The 27469-nt window shown below is 43.7% G+C and overlaps 2 protein-coding genes across 4 annotated transcripts in view; both read left to right on the top strand.

The window, feature by feature from the left end:
- The first annotated feature begins 1 nt into the window (after position 1).
- Positions 2-25913, top strand: HOXD4 (homeobox D4). Its single transcript, XM_083470508.1, has 3 exons — positions 2-215; positions 16339-21031; positions 21573-25913. The coding sequence occupies exons 2-3, from the start codon at positions 20602-20604 to the stop codon at positions 21878-21880; spliced, it is 738 nt and encodes a 245-aa protein (XP_083326634.1). The 5' UTR covers positions 2-215; positions 16339-20601; the 3' UTR covers positions 21881-25913.
- HOXD3 (homeobox D3) overlaps positions 107-27469 on the top strand; it is a 52064-nt gene continuing 24701 nt past the window's right edge. The window contains exons 1-2 of one of the 3 annotated variants that reach the window (XM_083469422.1): positions 107-215; positions 16339-16365. The gene's annotated coding sequence lies outside the window, so the exon portion shown is untranslated. Of the gene's footprint in view, positions 216-15050; positions 15212-16338; positions 16366-27469 lie in introns of those variants that run through there. The other 2 variants (XM_083469423.1, XM_083469426.1) reach the window with 2 other exon arrangements.

Raw genomic sequence — 27469 nt, 5'->3', positions numbered from 1 at the left:
CAGAGCTCCCTTGTCTTTGCCAGCAAGGCAGCTTGTTTATCTAGCGAGCTCTCTTTCCTCCCAGCCCTACCTGCCTGCCTGCCTGCCTGCCTTCCTTGCCTGCCTCCTTTGGCTTTTCCGATCGGGATGGGACACGGATTGCTACCGAACGCGACCCCTAATGGATTACAGGGATGCGGCTGGGCTCCACGCCCTTCCACCGGGGCAGCGAACGGGTAAGGGATTTTTCAGCTCTCGTTTTCCACCACCACCACCTCCTCCTCCTCCTCCTTCCCCCCATTTTATTCCTGACTCGTCTGCATCGCTGCAGGGCTTCCTACTTTCGCTCAGGCGCCGGAGAATGACTCCGTAAGTCATAAAAGAAAGTGGGCAAGGCGGGCGCCCATCACCACCATCACTGCAAGCGCCTGTGGTTTTTTTCTTCGCCCAAGCGGAGGCAACAGAGGCGAGGTGGTGCGGTGGGTTAGGCTTGGAAGCGCTTCGCCGCATTCTGCTGCCACCTGCCTGGCTTTTGAGGCTTCCATGCCACGAAGAACAAGGCTGAGATAGGCACTCCCCGCCCCACTAGCGTGGTTCACTAGTGGAATTGAATGCTCTGAGGTTGGGGAGGCAAGAGTAGGTTTGGAAGCAAGAGAAACTGCCGAAGCAGAATTTTAAAAAATCCCCAAACAAAAACTACTAGCAAAATTATTTGGACCGAGATGTCCTGCAATTTCTACTTGTGCGCTGTTGCCTCGTCCCCCCCTCCTTTAGTGGTTTTTCTTAACAGCAGGATTCCATCCGCATGCCTTTCATTATCAACAGGTGTGTGTGTGTGTGTGTGTGTGTGTGTGTGTGTGTGTGTGTGTCCCCATCCGGGTCACTAATAATGAGCAAAGCTAAGCGCTCCTACGTCCAGATTTGCTGCAGGGAGACTGGCTTACGATCTGTGGTTTCTTCTGTGCTGGTTGCGATTAATCCTGCCAAGATGACTGGGAGGGCGGGGAGGGGGGGGAACCCTAAACAGAAAACAAGACCCTGTTTTAGGATTTTTGCTTGCAAAGCGAAGGCCAAATGTTTGCAGTCGTGAAAACATCAGGGGATTGTTAAAACTGTACTTTGCGGGAGGGATGGCAAGGAATGTTTGTGTCATACTGTCGGATATATATAACAGTTTTGGAATGGATCGAGCAGCGGCTAGATGGTTTTTTTCTAGGGCGGTCAAAACACTTCCTAGTGTGCATTGTCATAAAGAGCACGACGCATGTGGCGTGTTCCACGGTAGCTAACGCGTGGAAGGTTTAAGCAGACACCAATATGGCTGCAACATAGCAGGTACTTACTCTTATGTAGCAAGACAACGACTTCTGGAGTAAAGGCGTTGCGGATTATTGTGGTCTAGAGGGAGGATGACATCACCGTGGCGCTCAGACGTTTTCAAAAATATATTTTATATCGATCAGGCCTAATTGAACCAAGGGAGATTATCTGTCTGTCTTTCTGGCTGTGAGCGGGGTGACATGAGGATTCAATACGTTTATTTTCATAGCAACAATTATGGGAAGGGGAATAATCCATATAGCTCAAGACAGTCCAATCTTATCCATGTTTACTTGGCAGTGAATAAATTCCTTACAGTGGGAATTAATTGTTAAGTAAATATGGCATAAGATTGCAGACTGGATACAAATATCTAATATATTTCCCCTATAACTTTGCTGTTGTTGCTATGCAGCCTTAGGCGTCTTTATTTCTATTTAAAATGTTACGCTGAATCATCACCTCATTTATTTATTTATTTTTAAAGCAGGGCTGTTGTCCGGTCTAGACAAGTCATTTTTTTAAAAAAAAGGTCGATTATCTCTTCCGGAATGTATATTATTATGTTATGTTATGTTTATTATGTTATGGTCTTCCTGAAAACTGGTTTGCATAATGTGATTTATACATGCATTAAATATATTAATGTAATGTTGCTTATACATCAGTTTTGTTTAAAGGCCGTACTACTATGCATAAATATTTGATCACCCCACAATTTAAAATAACTTATAGGTGATAGGAATACATTTCAATCTTGCTAATGCACTCAAATTTTATTCTGTAAAGAATGACTACTTCGTATATCCTTTTTGCGACTTGTTGGAAGTCGACACTTAATCACTCGTATCCGGTTTCCCCTCTTTTTTCGATCAAGTCTACAGAATGTGGAGTTCTGGTTTTCTAGCAATCAGTCTAGGGAAAGTTATTGGGCTGGGTGCTGGGTGGGAGTAAAATACCATCACAATCTTGCAAGGTGATTGTTGATCACAGTTTAATGGCTACAGTTTATAGCAGAAAGTCGCAAACCATCCTAAATAAAAAAAATCATGTGTGCATATATAAGTCCGCCCACTTTCCCCTCTGGTATATTGCTTCTCCCTTTCGCTCCCTCCCAGTTAGACTGCATTTATTATAGCTAAGTTGGAGACACAATGTTGATTGGTTTGTTTGCCTTTGCATTATTGAAATCTTAATTTCCGCATCTTTTTTTTTTAACCATAAGATCTAACCCATCGTAGATTCGTAACCCAATACAAAGTACGTGGATTTAAAGAAATAAAATAAAACAAAACCAAATCACGTTTGCTGGATGACTGTTCTTTTTACAGAAAATATTCATGTTCTTCGACTTAAAGTGCCAGAGTGCTTGGTGCTGAAAAACCCAGACTCTTGATTCTAAATGCATTCGATTCATTGGAAGAAAGGGGCACTGATTTCAGCGCATTTTCCCACCTTAAACCGCAATTTTAGGCATACAGCTTTAGGCTCGACCACCCTACCATTGTGATTTCCACTGAATTTTATGAGAGTTTGCCCCCAAGCTCACTGAAATCAAATTGATGGGGGGGGGGGTATTGTATTTGGGGCTGCTCATTTCATTTCCCCCTAAAAAAGGAGAGAGTTCATAAATAGACACGTTACGCCCCCCTCAAGAAAGGAGAATTCATCCAGTGGTCAAACGTGGATAGTTTAATCACTTCTAGCTGAAAATGCACAACAAGGCAACAATTTGTGTAAGGAAAAATAATCTCAGAAATGGTCATGTCCTTAGTGAAGAAGAACCCACCCGTTCATATGTTGCCTAGATCTTTTGTACATTGGTGGTGGGTTCAGTGCCCTTAAATACCCATTCACCCAAAGCTCTAAAAAGCTATTCGTGGTGTGTACACACACACACACACACACACACACACACACACACACACACCAGTGAACTATATTTCTCAGGGGCTGCTGTATGAGTGCTTGGAGCTGGGGGTGGGAGAGAGAATCCGAACAAAGACAGTATTTCACTCTTTGGTTGGCAGGCAGCTGTTAAAGGTATTTACAGCTCTACTGCATTGCGGCACTGAATGCTGCTACTGCTAGTGTTAAGAGCTAAAAAACAGGAAGTGAGTGTGGGGTGGTGAGGGGGAGAGGAAAAAGGAATCGCCATAAACAGTTCATTTGGTCAGTGGGACAGAGCTTAAGACAGAAAATAACACCACATTGGAGATAAATATCTCCCTAAAAATCCTTATGCCGAGTGGCTTTTGAAAACCTGCTTTTTCCTAAAGAGGAAGTATAGTTTAATTGGATGCGAGGGAGAAAATCTCCCCTTTCAAAATCTTCCAAGGAGGAAGCTGAGGGCAGCAAACATGAAACATGTGTGAGTTAAAGTGCTTGGGGGGGGGGTGCGTGGGGACGACACAAACACTTGCATGATCTCAGCATGGGAAGGGGAAAAACGGGTTGAGGGGCTTTCGTTTAAAAAAAAAGGTGGAAGTGAGAGGAGGGGCCAAGCACTTTAAGGAGAAGGAAAAGCAACGCATTGTTTTAGAGCTCTTTGTAGCGATAGCTAAAGCTTTGTATGGAGAACATTATTGCCCTCCAGTTTTCTCTTGTTTGCAGACTTAAAATTGAACGGTGGATAGGTAGCTGTATCAAGGTAGCGTTGCTGGTTTGGGTTGGCTCCTAGGATAGTCAGCAGTTCTTCCAAACTGACAGCAAACTGCGCTTTGGGAATGAATCAACCGAGCTTTGAGGTTTAAGAAGAAGAAGAATCGGAGACCTTTTTAAATGCTGGACTGTTTCAAAGCACCACCAGGAAGACGTAGACCTGACGTGGAGGCAGGAGCTATGTGGGGTTAAGAATAAGGTCGGCGCAGTTCCTTTAAATCCATGTGGCTTCCAGGCTGCAGTCACCGGGTTTCATGGAGCAGCCCTTAGCCACAATCCGGCACAAGGCTAGGCCTGGGTTAAAACTCCTGGATGCTAGACCGATTTTACTAGATTTTTAGCTAGAAAGAGAAAATGGGCCATCAATGCTGGCTTGTTGGTTGTTTGGCAACTGGTTCGTTGTCTCTGTCTGGCCGACTGGCTCTGGAATCGGCCAAGCGACAGGCCTCTCTTCACTCTGAGCAGGACAGAGAACTCCCACATTGTTAGTCACCGACCGTGCCTGGACGCATTGCTATTGAGGCCAATGGTTCTGCTCAAGGAACCAGCCAAGGATCAGGAAGGATGTTAAGAGTCTGGGGTCTCGCCTTGAGTGGTGTCAGAGGCTCCTTTTGCCTTTGAAACGTTGCCAGCCTACTCTGCCTTCCTGTTTGCTAGTCGCTCGTTATGTTCCTTCTTATTGTGTCCGTCTGCATTCCTGTGCTGGACGCAGAACAGCCTGGCTAGCGCAGTCTCCCCCATGCAGCCTCCGATCTCCGTCCACACTGCCAGCTTCCTTTTCTCCCGTCCCTTTAAACAACCTCCACATATTCTCAGCAGCTTTTCTCAGACCCTCAGCCTGGGCCAAGAACAAAACAGCTCAGCTCCGCGTTTCCTGTCCAGCAAACATATTCAGAGGCGGTGGGGGCGGGCGTGCCTTTCAGTTTCAGCTGTTAAATAAATAGCTCTTTTAATATTGACTTAAGGCGGGATGCCTCCCCTTCTTCAACTTCAAAACATTGTTTAATATTACGTATACGTGCTTTATGTAATGAAATCCCTTGAGAGTGAAGCCTGCAACCGTGCAAGCGCGCACACACCCGCACGACTACGCTCAGGATGGTAGGAACCTTTCAGAGTCTGAAGGGACACTATCTATACAGGAATCAGAAGGCCTTCTGCACACCTGATATTTGAGTCGAGGGGTGCCACAAAGGTGCGGTTCATCCTTGTCGTTATTTCCCAGAAGGGATTCCCTACTCCTTCTAATTTCCTTTTCTCTCCCCCTCTCCCTAATCCTCTTCTATCTGATTTGGGAGCAGATGTCACATGGAGACCCTGCCCCTCTCCTCCCTCCCCCTCCCCGCCCACCAGCCCCTGTGATGTGAAGAGTCACTTTGTCGTCTGGCCGCTCGTCCAGGAGAAGGCGCTGTAGGACAAGCCTCGCAGCCCTGTGCATCTTAAGACCTGCCCTCAGCCAGAGAGCGGCTGCAGTGACTCTGCTGATCTGTTACATGGCAGGGACCCGCTGTCTGCAAGGGTAGCCCAGAAAGCCTCTATTAACCCACCCCGCGCAAGCAGGTTCGAGGAAGAAAGTGATCACGAAATTCTAGCTCTCTGCGACACTTACTTGCCCTCCCCAAGCAATTGTCACAAGAGATCAAATGAAATAACAACAACAACAACAGTCCCTTTACTTGGCTAATGTAATCTTATGCTTAAACTACACGTTTAACAATTTCACATTTGTGAGGTTGTAATTTCATGAGAGGCTAAGGCACTCTTGGTTCTCAGCATTCTGGAAAGCAAGCTACAACCGTTTTAGGGAAGGGGAGGAGCCTAAATGGTTTCCGAACGCTCTACATTTCTTGACCCTGATAGAACCATAGTGTTGGAATGGAATATTGAAGTGATCCAGTCCAGTCTAATGGTCAGTGCCATATCTGCAGTGCAGGATTCAGTGACGGGATCCCTGCCAGATGGCAGTCCACCCTCTACTTAAAGACCTCCAGCAGGGGCTACCCCAGATGCTACCACCTCTGGAGGCAGCCCATTGCACTCTTGAACAGCCCTTGCCATTCTCTCTTAATGTTTAGATAAAGACTACTTCCTTGCCATTTCCACCCATGAGTTCTAGTCTGGCCCTCTGGACCAACAGAGGACAGGCCTGCTCCATCTTGTTCTGCATGACAGTCCTTTAGATATTTGAAGGCTGTGATCATTAATTCTCTTTTCTCCGGACTAAAACTAGGCAACTTCTCTTATGGTTCCTCATGAGACTTGGATACCATGCTACTCACCATCCTTCCTCTGGCCATGAGCAATTTTGTCAGTACTCCAGTTGTAGCCTGACCAGCATGGAATATAGTGGAACTATTGCTTTTTTTATCTGGACATTATGCTTCTTTTAAAATATCCTAATATTGCATTTAGGTGTTTTGGGGTTTTTTTAGCAACTGCATCATACTGCTTATGTTTAGCTTATGATCAACTTATTGATCCTTTATTGATCCTTTCCCTATGTACTGCTGCCAAAGCAGGCTGCTTCGATCCTATACAGTATTTGTGTCTTTCATTCTTGGTACACAAACACAGGACTTTACTTTAATCTCTGTTGAATTTCACTTGGCTAGTTCTGGCCCAACATTTGAAACTGGAAGCCAGCTGCACTCTACTCAAGGAATTTGTATTATTAACAGGGCAATCTTACACATGTTTATCCAGAAGTGAGTAATAGTCAGCTCAGAGGGTCTTACTCTCAAGTAAATGGGGATAGGATTGCAGCCTAAATCTCACTGAGTTTTCAAGACTGAGCTGGAAGGCTACAATCCTACATACACTGCATTGAGAGTAGATCCCAGTGAAAGTTACTTTTGAGTAACTATGATAGGATCAGTCAGAGTTGAGATCTTAAGGGTAGATCTACCAAGGCAAGCTATTGAGGTCAATGGAGAGCTACATATTTGTTCATCTGCTAGGCCTTCATGCACTTCACAGCCTGATCCTATCTATGTTCAGTTGAAAGTAAATCCCAATGAATTCAAGGGAGCACAGGACTGCCCCACAAGTAGTGCTCATATTCCATCCCCTCTTTTCAGTCTTATGCACATACCTGTGGGTGCAGCCAGTCAGCCAGACCTCTTTAGACCAGACAAAAGACATATTACAGCTACCTATTAAAAACCACAGTTGAAATGGCCCATAATCATCTCACTACACTCCCCGGGTCTCCCACAGACCAGTGCCATTTAAAATACCATCAGCCAGCCTCCTCACCCTCAAGTGCAGTCCCTGTTTATGGGGCTGTATAGACAGCCTTTTGTACCATAGCAAACAAGTGGTCACAGCTAGTTACTTCAGGGGACCATCATCTGTCTGATCTTTGATGTTGTTCTTCTCCTGCTTCCTTTGCTTTCCCTTTGATCTCTGATGGCCCCTAAAATGGTAGCCATTCCTCTCAAAGGTCTCTTACTTCTAACAGAGCTGAAAACATCCAGTCCATTGGCTTGTAGTCTTCCCAATTGTAGGTGATAAAAGCAAATTGCATGTCTAGCTTTTTCTTTCTGTCTGCCTTCCCTACCCCCACAACTCCCAACCTCATTCACTGGACTCTTTCAAGGTTCACCTTCCACAGTCATGACACAAGTACTTGGCCTAGATTGACCTTCTGTGCCACACAACCACCCCCCTCCCACCCCTCTGTTTCTCTGTCTCCCTGTCTCCTATTGTCATGTGCAATAGATATGCACTGCCCTCTTCTTCACATTTGTGGTCTCCATCCATGGTGCCATCTTCTTCTTTCCTGAGTCAGAGCACCTGCCTTCATAACACAAACTTATACAACACAATACTATACACAGGGAAAGGCTATGGCTCAATGGCAGAACATCTGCTTTGCACTCAGAAGATCCTTGGCATCTCCAAGAAGGGCTAGGAATGTTCCTTGCCCCTCCCAGGCGGTGTACACAATACTGAGCTAGGTGGATCACTGGAATGACTCAGTATAAAGCAGCTTCCTGCATTCCTGTATCTACTCAGAAGTAAGCTAGACTGAGTTCAATGGGGCTTACTTCAGGATGGATGGGACTGCAGCCCCTAGATCTTTAAAATGTCACATCTCACACTAAGTTGGCTTTCTCTCTTCATTTAGTTGGGTAGGCATTGCACAGCTATCTTCCTAGCTATGTGAAACTCTCTGTGTTCAGACAGCATACTTCTGAGTACCAGGTGTTGGACCAGGTGCCTATGAGACATGCCAGAATTTTAATCCCTTGGTTATGAGTTTTCATAGCCTGGTCACTGTTGGAGACAGAACGCCTTAGTCTAATTGAGCAATGCAGTTCATTTGTCCTCAGAAAGTGGTCTTGATCAACATGAATGGCCACCACAGTCAATACATGATTCTACAGTATCCTGAAGGAATGCAAGGTTCCTTGCCATGTGACTGGGTGATCAAAACAAATTCTTGTTGGTCAAACACACTACAGTGGGACCTCGGGTTACATACCCTTCAGGTTACAGACTCCGCTAACCCAGAAATATCACCTCGGGTTAAGAACTTTGCTTCAGGATGAAGTTTGCTTCAGGATGAGAATGGAAATCGTGCAGTGGTGGAACAGCAGCAGCAGCAGCAGGAGGCCCCATTAGCTAAAGTGGTGCTTCAGGTTAAGAACAGTTTCAGGTTAAGAACAGACCTCCAGAATGAATTATGTTCTTAACCCGAGGTACCACTGTACATTTTGAAGTTATGAAGTTAAAAGAGGCTTAGACAAATTCATGAAGAAGAAGGCTGTCAACGGTTACTGGTCACTGCCTTCACTGTCAGAGGCATCATCATCATAATTTATTATTTGTACCCCGCCCATCTGACTGGTTTGCCCCATCCACTCTGGGTGGTTTCCAGCATATATAAAAGCATAGTAAAGCATTAAACCTTAAAAAGCTTCCCTATACCAGGCATAGGCAAACTCGGGCCCTCCAGATGTTTGGGACTACAATTCCCATCATCCCTGATCACAGGTCCCGTTAGCTAGGGATGATGGGAATTGTAGTCCCAAACATCTGGAGGGCCCGAGTTTGCCTATGCCTGCCCTATACTGTACAGGGCTTATGTATGTGGGTTCTTCTGAATATCAGTTGCTTGGAATTGCAGGTGGGCAAAGTGCTCTCATGCTCTAATCCTGTTTGCTGGTTTCCCACATGCAACTGGTTGGCCACCTTGAGAACAGGATGTTGGACTAGATGGGCCAATTGACCTGATCCAACAGGCTTGCATTATGTTCCTCTGTCTCTTATGCTGCCTTCTTATCAAAGGTTCTTGGAATGAGAAAGAGCTCTGTGAAGCCCCAAACCTGCCTAATATTTTCCAATGAAGAAAGGTTAACTGTGTCCTCCTTCTGGCTACAGAATCCTGCCAGATCATCCATGCACGTTCAATCAGAGGCTAACCCAACTGCCTCAAATGAACCTATTCCCATATAATTCCTGTCGTGGGTCACCATCCTAAGAATTGAAACCCATTGAGTTTACTTCTTGTTAGCTAAGATTAGGGTGGCAGCACACATTTTTGAGGCGAATGAGTATAGCTGATGAAATCAGATTGTAGAATTTAAATCAGAGGAATGACGGCTACCTGAGGTGAAATCAGGTCCTACAAAGGGCAAAAAAAGCAAAAGGCGCTTCAGTAGGACTTTGACTCAACCATCCCTCTTTGCAGCTGTAGAAGTTCGTCAGAAGGCAGCAAAGGATCTCAAAGTCATGGGTTTAAACACCACGTTGGGCAAAAACAATTCCTGCTTTGCAGGTTGTTTTACTAGAGCACCCTCGTGGTCCCTTCCAATTCTACAATTCTATGGTGCTATGAATGCACACTTTGGATCTGGGGTGATATCCGGCGTTACTCAAGAATAGACGGATTGAAACCACATCATTAGAGTCAAGTCAGTTAAGAGCATTGATTTCAGTGGTTCTACTCGGAGTATGACTTAGTTGGCTACAACCTCTGTTTGCCACCCACCGTTCGCAAAAGAAGAACAGGTTCTGAGGTGCAAAACTTCAGGTTTCTGACGGCAGTTAAAACCAAAGGACTTGTTTTCCAGGTGAAATGTATTCGGGATGGTAAATAAATGTATCAATCTCTTGAATAAGAGTTCTTACTTTGAGTCCTGTTTACATTAAATGCAAGTTATTAGCTTGAGTTTGACTCGATCTTACTGTGTTCATATACGAGGGTGAGGGGCTTCTGTTCTGCTTCCTTGAGGAGAATCGGGATAAAAGCGAAGTTATTCTCTCCTTTGCCCGCGCCTTCTCTGGGGCCAGGACTTTTGAAGGCTCCGCATAGCACTAACCCGCTTTGAACCGAGCCATTTTGCAAACTTCTAATTTTTCACCTGAGAACGCTCCCCGTTTTCCCTCTCTCCTCATGTATCCTTGACCACATTTAATGAAAGGCCACGTCATCTCCTCCTACAGCTCATTTGCCTTATTTCCTCCTTTCTGTGGTTTCGGGGCATTAAACCCCTTGCCAATTTCCAGTGGATGCATTTATCCTAAATTGTATGGGCTAGCGCCAAGGAGCTGAAACCGACTTCTTAGGCACTTCTCGTTTTGAGACATAACCAAGTAATCTGTGCTGGCATTTTGATCACGGTCCAGTACGAGTTTATTTTGATTTAGTGCAAAGTTTGTACAGAAGAAGAAGAAAGGGGGAATCTATTTCTGACCGTATTTCTTTCTGCCTGTTAAAGAAGGCTTTGCACCTGTGAACAGGACCCCTCCGTTCCTAATCTGATTTTCTATGCTCATTTCCCTTCTAGGTGCATATCGTCACCAGTGAAGCCTATGTTATCTTTGATGACCACTTAAAAAATTGCAGGTCATTTCCTTAGTTGTGGCACTCAATGTAAAATGTATGTTTTTTCCTGTTTCTTTTCTTCTTCTTCTTCTTTTGTGGATTAAAACTTTTTACTAGCATCGTGATGTGCTTCCTATAACTTTGAGAAAACAGAAACACGTCTAAATGCTATTTTATAGTCACAAAGCATTTGATTTGAGGCCAGTCTCCAGGGCTGGAAAACAGAACTTTTTGGATGAGCCAGGAAAATGTGAAGACCTGAGTGTCTCTCAACATGTGCAGAGCACATTTGTTTAATCACCGAGGAACAACTAACCAGTACAAGTATGAGTTTAGGAAGAGGTATTCTAGGGCAGTGAGTGAGTTTCAAAGGGATTTGAAACCCGGCGCCTCTAATTTTAGCATTGAAGGTAGGACCGGCCTGCCATGGGAGACAATGATGCAGCAGCCTCAGGCAGCTGGTTTTGGATGTCATGAAGGTGCAGCAAATTGTTTATTTAAATTATTTGCATTGTTGCTGTTATTGCAAGGGTGTGTGTGCAAGGGGGTGTTATTGCAAGGGGGTTTCCTGATTCAGGTCCAAAAGACCATAGCTGGTCTTGGGTATTCAGTAATTTCACTGGGATGGGGGGAGTGGGAACTGGCAAAATGCTGCTGTGCACACCAGGCAGGAAGATGTCTTGGGCTATCCCTAAATTAAGGTGTTCTGCAGTGCATTGTATGGGAGACCTAGACTGAGTGAACAATCTCTGTGTTGTGCAAAAACAGGAGGCAGATCAGCTGCTAGCCTTGTGTATTAGATAATGAATCTTACTGGCTCTGTATTCACAGACTGTACCATTTGACTCTTCTACCTATCACAGTTCTACTGTACCGTTTGACTCTGTTCTACTTATCACAGAAAGTCGCAAATTTTCTTTTGGGTCCTAGCATTTCAGGCTGCAGGCAGGAATTCACATGGCACAATACTTCCTCCTACAAACAAAATTATTGGAATAGAAAAAAAACAAACAAACTAGATTTTTTGGAGAAGGTTTCTACACAGGTTTTGGGTGGAGGGCATGGAGGCATGTTCAATCACTTGAGCCCCCATGTGATTGGGACTCTAAAGTAGTACAGCCCAGACACAGGTTGAGCATTGTGGCAAGAACTTGGCCCATTGAGTTAAGCAGGAATCAAGTGCCTCAGATGTCCATGTGTCCACTTAGAACAGGGGTGGCCAACGTGGTGTCCTCAATGTGTTATGAATGAGAACTCCTATCATCTATGACCCTTGGCCATGCTGGCTGGGACTTATGGGAGTGGTAGCCCAAAATATATGGAGAGCAGCACCTTGAGCACCTTGGCTTGGAACTTTGATGTCATGGGACTTGGATCACAGCTAGAAGGACTTTTTGCAGAAGGGACAAAATACTATTTTGTTAAGTGGTCGGGACACACTCTCCAAATGAAGATCAGGAAAGGGAACCAACATTTAGAATCTATGTCCAATAGTAGAAACCTTAGTGCTAATGTCAATAATATGTTCTCAGAACAAATCCTCATCTTCAGGAGTGCACACAGAATCAATCACCAAGGTAAGAGGAAGTACTTGAATGGAAATTGTGTTCTAAACTTGTGTCATTGAAACCAGACACACTGAGAACAATGTTAGTCCTTCTCACGGTTGGGCTGCTTAAGTCCACTTGTAGGACTCTACCCCAAGAGAGGTACTTAGGATACTAATGCAAGTCACTGGAGCTTCAATTCAGTTTGATAGCTAAAGCAGCTGAACTAAACGGCAGACGCAAGCCTTTAAGCACACTTTTCTGAAGGCAAGTTCCATCAAAATTAAAGTCTAATCAATCAATAACGTCCGTTAATGCACATGATCCATATGGATCGTGTTTAAACTGTCTACAGTTCTAGAGTACCAATTTTTGGGGATTTGAGTGTAACAGGGGGCCTGATTTGCAAGGCAGCCTCGTGGAGGCTTACTGATCCGAATCCGTGCCCCATAAATATTTGCTTGTGTTTTTTATTTTTGTGTTCCCCGTCCCTTGGAAAAAGTTTCTATAATTTTGTCCCGTTTGGCTTATTTGAGTCTTCACTAGCTCTGGAAAGCTGACCAGACTTTCGCTTGGATTGGAGCGATATTTTTTATTTTTTTCTAAAAAATATTTATACCATTTGAACAACATCTTAGAAAACAACGAGAGTCCGAAATTCTGAACACGCATCCCACGGTATTACCGAAGGTGTCACGTAAAGTAAAATTAGGATTTGAGTGTGGCTACTTTTTCAACATAAGTGGTTGGTAAGCCTGTTAAACCGAGAGACCTAATTTATGTTTTGAGTCTCTGCACACATTGCAGTAAAATAACACCCTTCCTCCACACATGAAAATCCCTCTTAATTCCCACCCACCCCCATTGGGAGATTTACTATTTTAAAGTAATGTATATACGAAGGGGTGGGGGTGAGAGAACGTTAGTTTAAAATAGTATGTAAACTTCCAAACACTTTGCCTGAACTAGATGCAGGGAAGTTATTCTGGTCCGAAAAACCTTCGAAAGAATCTAGCCTTTCCAGCAGGTGAACGTCAGTTGCATTTGCTCCTAAGAATCCTGGCCTCCCCTGGAGGATATGACAAAAGTCCTGCTCACCTAAATGACTTCGGATACCTTCCTCCTCGGCTGAACCTTTACAGCCTTACAGCGACGCATGCAGACCCATGCTTTGGAGTCATTTTCATAAATCATTTCCCTGTAATAATAAGATCAGTTCACATGGCAGGAGAGCCAAGTGGCGGGCGGGGCCTTCTCCATTCAAACATTTCTGCTCTGCTCATTTTAAATGTCAGAAGGTACTTGCCTTTATCTTGCCTTGCCGTTTTATCTTATTTGTTTCATTTTGGAGTATTGTTCACCAAATTTTTTTGTGTCCATTGACCTACACAACTGGAAAAGCATTTATCCCTGCCACCCCTAGTTTTATATCTATATATCTATACAGATTCTTTCTCACACACAACTTTGCATGCAAAAGGTTATACCTTCCCAGGGACATTTGACTTCCGGTGTCTCAGAATTTTAGTTTCTTTAAAATCCAATTTGACTTACTCACCCGCTCCTTCTCCCCCCCCCCCCACCTCTCTCTGCTCCCTCCTACCTTTCCTTCACACCAGACTACTTTTTATTGCTTTATGACTCCCCTCCTTAAAGCTTCAGCTATCAAAGTTTTCGGGAGGCGGCGGAGGGGGACGACGACACGAATAGGCTGAGCTGTTTTGTCACTTTTACAAGTCCCGTGTATCTCCCTGCGCTGTGAAACAGTTTGGTTAGTTTGAAGGGGCCCAAAAGAGGCCGCCTGATAAAGAGTTGCTGAACTGTGTTGCTAGATCCATTCTGGATCTCACGGTGGCCAGCCAGATCCCTCTTGGAAGCTCCCAAACAGGAGCTGAAAATGATGGCCTTCCTCTCTCGTTTGCGCCCACCCAACGTCTGCTGCGCTGCTCCTGCGCATGGAGGTTTTGCTATCGGTCAATTCCACACACACACACCCAGCACTTTCCGTAGCTGCTTAGCAAACAGACATAGATAAATACGTTCTTCCTCTGACAAACCCTAGACAACAGAACCATTTATCCTGCAAAACGGCACCATTCGCTCCAAAGTTGTGTGTGCATCGCAGCCGTCTGGATGGTCGCGTAACCCGAGTGCCTGGGGCCTGACCATAGAGAAGAGGCTGGGCGTGGGCTAGCTGGGAGGATCCCACAAACGTGATGGCCTTTGGTGTTGCTTAAAATCGTCCCTCCTTCCCTCCTTCCCTCCCTCCCTCCCACCACTCCACATACATATTCATTCAAATAAATTTTGAATCGGTACTCACAGCGAAATTCACACGTTCCTTTCCTCCTTAAAGGGGAGATCTAAACTGCCACTGGGGCCTGTCCTGGCACAACTCATTATTATTATTTTTAATAAAAAAGAGCCTGGCCTAAACGCTACAGCCACGCAAGGCCTCCAGTGCCTGGCCCTCGCTATTTTGGACTACTTTAAATTTCATAGAACGCAGGATGTGTGGCGGGGTTACCCCCTTTCCCCCCTTCTCTTTAACCCCCCTTCCTTCCAGGCCCTCTTTATATAAGTGAATAAAAGTTTAAAGCTAGAGGTTATTTATTGTTCCGTCGAGATAAGTCCTGAGTGGCTCTTTCGAAGCACGTGATTCCAATAAACTTTGTTTTATGGCTTGAGAGTTGACAAGCCAAAATATAATTCCCACCATAAATTAGTTTAAGAGCATACAAGTGCAGATGCTTTAGTTCCTGGGAGCAGTGACAGGGAAAGTGTTAGGCAGGAGACCTCTGCCTGAAACCAAGCGCCCAGGACCTCTGCTTCTCCCGGGGGTACCTTCCTCTTCCCTTTGGCAAAGCTCACAGTAAGTCTCTTCTTGCGCTCCATATGTGACCGAGTCCCTCTCTCCAGTGACCGTGTGTCTGAGTGTTCCCTGGAACTGTATATATGAATGAAAAGAGCAGATCCAGGGAAGCCCGGAAGTATTATAGGAATAGCATTTCCTTCGGATTTGCTCCAAGTTTTAAGAGAGCTGTCAGTGAATCGCACGTCGACGGTTTTAATCTTAATTTTGTGAAAGAAACCAACCTCGGTTTAAGCCGGTAGATCCTTCATTAAGTGTTTAATTTGCAGAGATTTCAAGGGCACTGCGTTCTGGCTGTTATTCTAGAAGGAGAGTGAAGGGAGGAACGGAACGAGAGATAAGATGATACATCGATGGAATGATTGCTCCCTGCTTTAAGCTGGTCTGGGTGTCTATACAGCCCTTCTCTGGGATAGCGCAGGCAAAAGTGAAGGGGATATTTTTCAAAATAGCTCAACCTTGGTTGTTTCTCTTTGAAAACATTGTTTAAACAGTCTCTCTCTCTCTCTCCACGTGGGTGATAATGTAGAATTTATTTGTTACAATAAGAGAAGAAAGACACAGACTGAAAAAGGGAAATCTGTTTAAGTAAACAGTAAAATATATTTACTATAATAATGATGATGTTTACAAGTTCATGTTGGGAAAATGGTATGGACTTTTAAGCAAGCAGGTTACTGACTAAATACTGGCCAGGGCTCTTCAGGGATTCACTACGCTGGTAAGATTTCTGTCACTTTGGGATTAACTCAGTTGGAGGAAGAATCCTTTATATCTTTATCAGATAAAACATTTTATAGAAACATAGTTGAAACTAGCAGTAAGGATGATCGTATACAATTATATGATAACTCTGACTGAAATATTTAATTTGGCTGGCTTTTATTACAAAAAGAATTTAACAAAAGAGGCAAATCAGCAATTGGGAGGGGGGGAGTGTGTTGATTTGTCACCTTTATATGCAATGCCTGCCTGTGTCCTTAACATTCTCATATCTAAATAGAGATGCAATGCGTGCATTCCCCCCTCCCCCCCCCACTATGATCAGTATCATCTATACATGGAAAAACAACAATACGAAATGGTTTTGTTTATTTTCTTTCTCCTCTTTCCCCCCATTGCAACAGGTTCGGGACAATGGAAGGGCGTCTACAGTAAGTGCACTTTTTTCTCTCTCCTTTTCGTGTGTGCAAAATTTGCTGGGGCTTCCAAACATCGCCTTGTAAACGTTTGAGTTTGTAAACAGAGGTGGTGTGTTTCTGGTTGTTTCTGCAAGGCTGTTTTGTACTGGACGGCTCGTGGGGCTTCAAGCTTGCTCGCTCTCTCTCTGTCTCCCTCTCCCATCCTCCTGCGGTCTGTGGCTGCAAATCACAGCAAACGCTGATTGTGCAGTTTCTGGGGAGATAATTGCAGGTGAAGGTGCCCATCTTGTGCCTCTCTTAAGCTCTTTCCAGCTAACGAGCAGGATTAACATTTTAACAGGATAAAGTCATGCCGTGTTTCCCTGCGCAAATGTTGAATCTATCATGTACCAGGGCAAGCACTTCTACTGGTTGGCTCCTCTTTTGGTGGAGATCCAAAATACGGATTGCGCTTGCCCTCTCGGTATTGCAGCCTTTGAGGATGAACTAATGCTCCAACGAGGAGTTATGCTCTAAATGCTGTTGTATCTCCTCCCCTTTTATTTTGGGCATAAAGGCCTGCTGCTTGCAATGGAAAGGTGCACTCCTAGTCAATACGCATAGGATCGCAACCAAGGCTGTGTTAATGACGTTATTGTTAGGTGTCAGTGAAGTGTTCCCGAGATAGAGTGGTTGACATTTATATGAAATGCTGGAAGAAAGCAGATACAGATAATATTGCTGTCTGAACTTAGGGGAAACAAGAGGTAAAAATAATACGAGAGGGAGGGCTGGATTTCAATAAAGGGGAAAGGAAGAAAGGCTATGATTAGTTCAATGGTTGCAAGTATATGTGGCATAATTATATGTGGAGCTTGAGTTCTAGCCTGCTGTCCTGGGATACAATACATTACCTCCCTATTTAGAAAAAAGGGAAACCAATATAACCATATGTTACTCAACCTCTAAAAGCGATTATTTTCGGCACAACATCTTTCTGTCTCCTTTATGCTTTCCTTCCTTAGCTCTGAGCCATTTATTTTGCTAATTTTAAATCCCAGCCTGATACATCGATCTGCCTGTTTTAAAACCATAATATTGTGCTGTGTATGGCTTTTGGATGGCTTTAAACCACTAAGAGGGTGACTGGGATTTCCCACATTTTCTTCCTTCCTATTGAAATCCCCCCCTTTTTTGCCCTTGCCTCAGTTTTCTTTGGCCAGCCTTAAAACTTAACAAGAAAATAAGCACCACCCTTTCATTTTCTATCCTTCCTTCCTTCCTTCCTTCCTTCCTTCCTTCCTTCTTCTTCTTCTTTTAAAAAATATTCCTTAAACTTAGCTGCAGCATACTGATTATGAACCAGAATACAAAAACGGCCTGGTGGATCAAAAGAATTTGTACGGGCAGTTGAGCACGAGGTGAATGTTTAACGCTTTTGTTCATCAATAACTCCTTTGGCTTTGACCTGTCTGAGCAAGTGGCGCAATAAGGTGAAACGCAGGTCACAGCGTCTAACAAATATGAAAATCTGGGCTATTGCACAAACTATCCGAACGATTCTTTTTTAAAAATGTTTTGTTTAAATTAAAGAAAGCCCTTTCTCCGATTAGTCCTGTCCCAGGCCACCCTTTAATTCCGCTTTCCCCGAGAAGTAACATTTGAAAACGTATATTCTGTAGAATTGGACCGTTTTGCATTTCTTGCTTAAATACTTACTCATCAAAGGGAGCAAGAGTGGGGCGTACCCACGCATTCTTCTCATTAGAAATAAGAATGCCTCTTTAGCCAACTCAGAGAGCAGGTACTGATTCAGAAATCCGTAAAGTGATCCACTTGCTCTTCCATTTCTGTCCCAAGGAGACCACCTTCTGGAAAGAAAAAGCCACCCCTAATTCCATGAAAAGGAGCAGGTCGTTGCTTAAAAAGCCATTTGCTCACAGATGCTTAATGATATATATGCATACATGTCTATAGATACATATATGTGTGTACACACACATACACATATACATATATGCACACACACGCAGACACGTACATATAATCCCATGCACTCTCGCTCTGATTTATCCCAAGTTGGTTTGCTTAGAATACCCAACAGAGGGAGAATGGAAGGGAGCTGAGCGCAAGACAACACAGAGGAACCGGGTCAGCCACAATGCATGAACTTTTGGAATCCTGTGTGTTGCCGTCGACAAAGTAGAAATAATGAAACGCTGGGATATGTTTGTAAATGATTTAAGATGACCTCTTGCCCTGCCCTTCACCATCAACACTACTGCATGAAAACCAAAGGACAGTGGTGTGGAGGTTTTCTTTTCTTTTTGTAAGGCTCAGATACTCTCCGCAGTTAGGAGAATATTCAGCTTGATGGTAGTGGCATCAAGGTAAAAATACAAAAATAGAAATAGAAATAATTCCATTTAGTTGTTTTCAGAAACGAATAGTTAGCTTTCTCCTATATAAAGGTCCCTTTGCACCAAGACTTTTATTATGGGATTGAAAGGCGGATTGTTTAGATCAACATCATGCTATTGACAAAAAATAAATTAGCTGACAGCCTTTCTTTTTATTGAAAGTGTACAGTTATTATTTGAATGGTGTTTTTTTTAAGTGCAAGTGCTTTAAATGCTGAAGAATCCAGAGCGATTGTCACATAGATTATCTGAAAATCCCGTCGTGAGAACTCGTTACATCTTGAAAAAGACCAAAGTCACAAAAATGACACTTTTTTTGGTATGCTTTCCTATGAAATCATTATATTTTTCAAATCCATAATTTCAGACCTTTACCCCAACAGAGAGTAGTATGAATTCCTCGCGAGCGAGTCAGAGGCATCAGGACGCTACAGTGACGCTGCCTTTGTTACCCACCCTCTGTAGACGAAAGCAAAATGTTATTACGTTGTCTATATATACCCTGTAGAACCGAATTTGTGTGGTGTTTACATAGTCACAGATTCGATTCTAGGGGAATATATGGTCGATGCAAAAACTTCACCTTTCTGCAAATGGTTATAAGTTATAAACATAGAAGATGCTCAAAGACACACGCACGTTGGATGCTATTGCCTCACTCTGGTATACTAGGACATTAAAAAAAATAGTTCTATATTTGTTGCTTATGTTTTTTTAAAAAAATTTACAGTTATTTATATCTCACCATAAACCTGTTCGTATTAATATAATTAGTCTGCAAAGAATTTGTGAAAATGCTAATTTGCCCAGTTAATATGTGCTTGCAGATAATAATAAAGGGTGGCTAAAGTAACTTTGATAATACCGATTTCTGTATTCGTTCCCATGCCCCCATTTTCTCCAGATTTTTATGTTAACGTTGGACGCCAATAGAAACAGACGCCTCGTTTTCTTATACTCTGAAAGAAGTCTATGAACAATTTGAATACTGGAATTATCTTATTAAAGCTTTAAAAAAAAAAAAAGCTAACAGCCATTTTTTAAAAAAAAAACAGCCATTTTTAATATATATATATATATATATTTAGGTTGAACTTTAGAGGTCTCAGGATAGTTTGTTATCTGTATGGAGTTTACAAAAACAGATTGTTTCGACACTTGCAATGTAAATTCGAAGCTAGTTACTTATTGCCTAATTTTGTTCTGCCCAACTAGATGCTGGTAACTTTTGGTTGACCCCTGCCAAACAAAGGCAGAGGAGATCCATTGTACATCATATTGCCCTCTTGTTTGATGTCTTCTTCTGATTTTCTGTCCTTTGCCTGGTTTTCGACGCTTCCTTCGCTCCCCTTGCCTGAACTTAACGCTTTGGCTCTTGATTGCTGAAATGTAACCAACTAATGTTTTCATATGATCCCCGAAATTGCAAACTAAAGGGCATCAAAGGTTAAGAAAGTCAGATGAGACAAAAGGCTTTGATTTACCTGGGGGAGGGGGGGAAGAGGGCAGATGGGGTTGGGGCGTGGGTGTCAGGGAGACGGCCATCTATTGATGAATCGTGTTTTATGGTATTCATATCTCCTTTTGGAGGGAGGGAGAGGGGGGCAAACCACCCGAATCATCAGACAGCATGTGGGTCCACTTGATTACCCGTATATTATTTAGTGAAATTTGTGGAAATTATGAGGTGCACACACAAATCCGGTGATAAACCTCTCTGCCTCCCGATTGGCTGAGCAGGTCACATGGGCGCCTAACTTTATTCAGTTGACAGCAAGTAGGAGGGCTCTCTGGAAGGAGAAAAAAAGACAACACGAGAAAAATTAGTATTTTCTACCTTCCGAAATTAATGGCCATGAGTTCGTATATGGTGAACTCTAAGTATGTGGACCCCAAATTCCCCCCTTGCGAGGAATATCTGCAGAACAGCTACCTTGCTGAGCAAAGCTCAGACTATTACGGTGCCTCGCAAGGCTCTGACTTCCAGCACCAGGGAATCTATCCACGGTCAAACTACAGCGAGCAGCCCTACGGTTGTAGCAATGCCCAGGGCTCGGCAGTGCAGCCGCGGGGTCACGGGCAGGAGCAATCCGGCCCAGCGAGCCACTTCCCCGGGCAGGCTGAGCACTGTCCCCCGCCTCCAATGCCCGCCACGAGGACCTGCAACCAGCAGCCCAGCCTCAAAAGCCCCAACGGGTCATCGCCACCAACAGCAGCAGGAGCAATGAAGCAGCCAGCGGTGGTTTACCCTTGGATGAAGAAAGTCCACGTTAACTCAGGTAAGCATCCCCTTCTGCTACCCACCTCGCCCACCCCACCCCACTCCGCCTCCCCCTTCTTGATTCATTACCCCACCTCACCCCACCCCTCCAAAGTCCTTTCCAGGCTTGGCGACGCGGGTTGAAATCGAGGTAGCCAATTACACTCGCCATAAATTTTTATGGCCGGGGAAATAGGCCTCTTGGTCATGTGGTTGTGGGCATGAGAATATTCCATTTCAGAAAGATGCTAGAGATATTTAAAGGTCCGCTGTTTCTATGAGGGAAGGAGGGGGGTTAGTGTGTGTGTGTGTGTGTGTGTGTGTGAGAGAGAGAGAGAGAGAGAGAGAGAGAGAGAGAGAGGGGAAGAAAGCATGCCCATCTGTTATTAGCAAATGTAATGGTGTATATAACGGCCACATGGTTACCAGAGACTCCTTTCTCTCTCTCTCTTCCTTAACGCCTAATGAGAAAGTCAAGATTAGACTATGGGTTTGCTGTTGTTGTTGTTTTGGAGGGTTGGTTGTTAAGTCGTGCCTGTGATTTGTCTCTCCCCGCTCAGTGAATCCTAATTACACCGGAGGAGAACCGAAGCGCTCCAGGACAGCCTACACGAGGCAGCAAGTCCTCGAACTGGAGAAGGAATTCCACTTCAACCGGTACCTGACTCGGCGCCGGCGGATCGAAATCGCCCACACGTTGTGTCTCTCCGAACGCCAGATCAAGATCTGGTTCCAGAACAGGAGGATGAAGTGGAAAAAAGACCACAAACTGCCCAACACCAAGGGCCGGTCCTCTAGCTCTTCCTCGGCCCCCAGCCAACACTCACAGACTGTCAAGGAGCATCAGACAGACTTGACAACTTTGTAGGGAACTTGGAAGATGGTCCGTTTCAGACCCGGTTGATTCGGAACTGAACTGTCCAGGATACACAAACAAACAAATATACAAACAAGCACCCAAACAAACGCACATGCCGGCTAAAAGCAGAAACCTGCACGTAGCAGCCAACAACTCCCAAATTGTCCTCATCCTGCTTTAAGGTACTGAAGACAAACCCAACGATATTATGGACTTCGTAGGAATAATGCAAAACAGCACAACCATTCACACTCAAACAAACTCTGCATCCAGGTGGTGAGAAAGTGATAATTATAAATATATATATAGATATATATACAGAAAGAGAGAGAGAAAGATAGATAAAAATATTTTTAAAATAAAACTCCTCTGCCGACACACAGCTATTGCACCATTACAAACAGAATCGTATTGTGTTGTTTCGTCTGGGATCTCCAAGGAGAGAGGTTTTTTGGGGTGGTGGTGGAATTGATTCTCTTAATTTCGTTATTTCTTCCTCCCCACCCCCCAATGCCATTCCAGGTTGTGCATTTGGGTAAATCCTAAACCGAAGTCTCTGAAAACCTGTGAACTCTTCCCCTCGTCCCCCGCTCATCTCCGCTTTTACCGTTAATTTTTTTGTTTGTTTCTTAAGGGGAGGGGAAAGCGTTTCCATTCTTCTAACTTTTCAGAAATATTTAATACAAATATGATGTGAAACGGGTTATTTTATTGTTATTTTTTGTACTGTATTAGCGTATTTATTTATTTCTTGTTTAGGAAAAAGAAAAAGTTAGAGAGACAAACCAAAAAGAGAGAGAGAGAGAGAGAGAGCGCAAGCGTGTACTCTCCCTGCCTTTCAATGTTATTCAGTGTTTTTATCTCCCATAAAAATAGAGATCTTTCTCTCCCCCCCCCGACCCCGTTGTTTTTTTAAAAAAATTCTTCTGTACATAGGCAAATGTTTTCTAGCTTTTAGAGACGAGGAGCAAAGCATTATTATCGTTTTTAAATGAAATGGATTAAAAACGTTTCCTTTTGTTCACGCGTTATACTTTGAGCCAAGGCGGGGTTGGAGGGAGGGGTGTTGTGTGGGAGGAGGGACAGGGCAAATTATAAACAAAAGGAAAGCAAAACGGGAAAAATGAAGTGAATATTCCAAGGGATTTGCGATATGGGGAACAAACAAACAAGGTGGCATGGTGCTTACTATTACTATAATGTTTTGAATTAAACCATCGTGTTGGTTTTTCAAAGCAAAACAGACGAAACAAAAGCCCAGGAATGAACTGCATGTTTCGAATGGAAATGCTTGTGTTTCTTTTTTTATTCACACCCAAATAGGAAATATTGGATCTGTTTTAATATAATTTCAGAGGAAGCGGGTAGGCTTAGTGAGGGAAGAATATGCTCTGATATGCTCGGCATGCATCCATGCCTTTTATACTATTGTGTAGATCAACCCAGATTTGGCTGTAAGTATCTGAACCAATGCAAACCTTACATAAACGATGCTAAAACCGCCGTCCCTTCCAATTACAACTTTGGATAGGAACGAAGTAAATATAACACGCCGCCCCCCGCCCCCCGCAATCAGTATGCTAAGATTCGGACAATTGGAAAAAGAAGAAAGCTAGATGAGCTTGTTTGTTAAGTTCGCATCCCCCTTAAATGAACAGCCATTGCCCGGGCATGTTGATTTCGACGGGAATTCTAGCACAACCCTAGACCTGCCTACTCAGAAGTAAGCCCCGCAGAATTCAATAAGACTGACTCTCAGGTAAGGGTGCATAGGATCGCCAACCCACTCAGCCTACCGAGTGTTGCAAGAGAATTCTGAATCCTAAGAATTGACTTTTCTGTGTTCTAGAATGGGATCTTAGCGTGGTCTGTATTGTTTTCTCCATGCCAAATAGCCACATTGGGTTCATCTTATAATCGCATAGCCCAAGTTCTGAAGGCTTTCCTTGATTAGAAAAAGAGATGGGAGGGGAGAGAAGAAGAGAGATGGATGTGTCTAAATAATAGGACGAGAGGCACATATTTAATGTAGTGGATCATGGAAGTCACGGCAGTTTGGCAGTTTCTTTTGTGCTTTTTTCCCACCAAAGTAAGCGAGCAGGCTTATTTGGAAGACAGTCCTTAGACGATCAGTAGGGCTTACTTTGAGGTATTTAGGATCGGGGTCTTAGAAGGCAGTGTTCTTTTGTGTTGGGTCCTGGAGCCCCTTCTTTGTTCTCTCTCTCTCCTCTCTCTATTTAGTTGAGTCTACTTCTCAGACTCTTACGGGGGCTCCCCTTGAATATCTGCCCGTCCGTGATATTAAAGATGGATATTCCTGCATTCACTGCGCGTCATTGTCTATGACAAAAAGCGCCCAGTTCATACATAGTGGAGACGTCTTCTTTTCTGACGCCTTCACGTTGAGAGGCTGAAAAGGTATTTTACTGAAGTTCGGGCTAAATTGTAGAAACAGGTTCATCCAGAGGACACGTTTTCCCCCCTTCGATTCGCCGTATTTCAGCCGGGAGGAATGACCTCTGAACCCTTAACCTCTTGGACCTGGAGTTCCCCTTCCTTTTCTGCTGGCACCGAAAAAAGTACCAAGAGAAAAACAGGGCTTGTTGTCAAGACCTGGCCTCAAATTTGGAGATCTAAACCCTAAAATCATTTTTATTTTTTTAAAAAAGGGGGGAAGCATCGTCCCTAACCCCAGATTTTCACTGTGCTCAGATTTCATCAAGTCCCTTTCGAAATCCTCCTCTCAACAGAAGCTCTAGGTTAGCTTGATTTAAAAACAGGGAAACCAACCATTGTTTACATATGGCCTGTGTTGAGTCGTTTTGTCCCATGGAAGCGTGTTGTTTGGCAAAGAGAAGTCAACAACCCCAGCTTCCTTGCAGTCTAAAGCCCAAGGCAAGACTGCCTGAGCTTCGCGGGGCTTAGTAAACGTCTGGTCCCTGGGCACGTTGATTCGGAAGTAAATCCTGCGTTCAGTGGGGTATTCTCTAGTAACCGCGCAGAGTAATATCCTAGAAAGTAAGTAAGGTTGTTGGTGGTGGGGATAATCTGGGAAAGGGGAGGGAAGGAGAAAATGGATTTCCTTTGTGTGTCTGCGCGTCTCTCCATCCTGAACACGTTTCACTGGGAAGTTCTGGTCCATCGACTTTATTGGCCTGGTCTTCTTCCTTAAACGTGCTCAGGATTGCGCTCGCGAATCCTTTGTATATTTACTCAGAAGTAGGTGTCACTGATTTCAATGGGGCTCAATCTATGGCAAATGTGGCCACGCTGCCGCTGAAGGTTGGTTTAGCAAAAGGGAAGAGGCAGTAATGCTCCACTGCTTGCAAGGAAACAGTCCCTATTAAACCCAGTGGAACTTGCTTCCGAGTAAACATGTTTCCAGTGGGGCTGTCAGTAGGACAAATTTGACTTCACAATGTAGCTCATCCATCCCCAACACAAATGACGTGAACTGAAGAACGTGTGAAGAAGAAAGGGGTGGGGGCAGAACTCGGCCAAAGTCCTTTTGTAATGTAAATGTCCTCTGGACAAATGTTTGGTTCAAACTCTTAAAGTTGTGTTAGGGGGGAAAAAATCCCCTTTGAGCTCTTTCTTCTTCTTCTTGAAGTCTTAAATCTTGGTCGCAGTGATGTTGGTCCACCCTTGAAAGAGAATGATGGAAGTGGGAGAGTATCAAAGGGTTTCTGCTTGATGTAAACATTTGGCCAAAAATGATTTTAAAAGAAAACGACGCACACAACCTTACCATCCCATTCATTTCCTACAAACTCTTCTCACTTTCTGGGGGTGAGTGGAGTTGTTGATGAAAGTAATTATAATGATGGTACTTGTTTTGAACTATGCGGAGATCATCCTGCTACCACACTGAAGATTGTAGGGGAATCTTTTCTTTTCCCCTTGGAGACACAAAGTTGTATATTATTACCATGACCTCTGTGATTAAGCTGCGTTGTCTCTACGGCAGTTGTGACCCTGAGATGTTTTCTAGACTTTGCCAATGTTTTTTTGCTGCCTCTGATTAAAGAACTATTTATACAAATTGTTTTCCGTCTAAGTCCTTTCTAAGCATACATGTTTGACACGCACACACCGAAATAAATACTGGTATTCTATTGTACCTCGATCAAAAAAGCTTTGAATTGATAGCGACCCAAGAGCAGGCGTGCTATCTTCTAATATCCTCCCTTGACATGTTTGCCATCTCATAGTAGAACTCTACAAACAGTAACTAATGAAGTGTGCAGGAAGAACCTATCTTATCCTATCCTGTATTGAGAAGTAAGTATTGCTGATTCCATAGGGCTCATTTCCAAGTAAGGGTGCAAAGGCTTGCTGCCTTACATTGGAAACCCAATTAGGAATATATTAAACCCAATGGGTTCCACAGGCTTGCTTTCAAGTATGTTTGCATAGGACCTTTTATAGTTCAGCCCAAGCATATTGACTCAGAAGTAAAATTCACTAATCCCAGCTGCAGTTGCTTCCAAATAAATTTATTTAGGGACACAGTCAGTTTTGGAATGAAACCTCACTGTTTTCAGTGGAGATTATGGCTGATTAATTGTGGATAGGGAAGGGGGCATATGTTTCAAAAGCTGCTGCAACCGCCATTTATATTTAAATGTATTTATTTTACATATTTCTATCCCGCCTTTCAGCCAGGCTCCCAGGATGGTTTACAAAAATAGGAGAAAGGAAGGGGGGGGGAATAAAAATATATAATAGGTGACAGCATGTTAAAATAGGCTGTGACTTTGCCTCCTTTCACTCTCTTTCCTAAGCCTTTAATATTGTCAGATATATTTGACAGTATCCTAATTATTTCAGTGGGACTTACTTCCAAGTTTTCACCATGATCCCCCAAAACTTGTAACTAATTCCTTAAGTGCATATGCAGCTTGGGTGGCCTTTCTCAGACAGCAGGCCCTCCTCCAATCTCATAACAAGCTGATAGGGATTTTGAAAGCATTTTGTGTGTGTTTGTATGCAAACTCTCCCAACTTAAAAACAGCCATTTCCCTCCAGCTCAACAAAGCACCTAGGTGAGATTAATTAAGCTCTTTGGATCTGGTCCAGTGTATTGAAGATTAGAGTGCCAATTATTGCCTTTTAGTCAATTGCCCTTTTAGTCAATTTTTTAGGGCATCAAGTCTCAGTCTGAAAACCCATACTCACTTACCTTACTTCTGAGTATAGTGGGTGGGTGGTTGTATTCTCGGTATGGATATACTGTAAGGCACACAAGTAGCTGTAAGGGTAGCCCAATATTATTATTAAATGTCACAGATGGGAGACTGAGGATGAAAGGTGATGGTATCCCTAAGGTCTCCTGATGAGCTCATGGCTGATACAAGCTTTGAATACTATGGTACATTGCTCTACACACCACATCTCATATTTGATTGGCAAAAGATGCAAACACACTCCCTCAGACTTAAAAAGTTTGCCTTCCCTGCTCTCAGGTGAATTGCTTCCCAGAAATGCAATCCTATACTGTAGATGTCTTTTTAGAGGTAAGTTCCACTGGGTTCATTTGTACATACTCCCAGGTAACTGGGTAGTGGATGTGTTATAAGTAATGGATTATAATAGGTG

The sequence above is a fragment of the Podarcis liolepis genome (assembly GCF_965112155.1).
Source record: "Podarcis liolepis genome assembly, chromosome: 1".
In the NCBI taxonomy this organism is placed as follows: Eukaryota; Metazoa; Chordata; class Lepidosauria; order Squamata; family Lacertidae; genus Podarcis; species Podarcis liolepis.
This window is presented reverse-complemented; position numbering and strand designations above follow the sequence as displayed.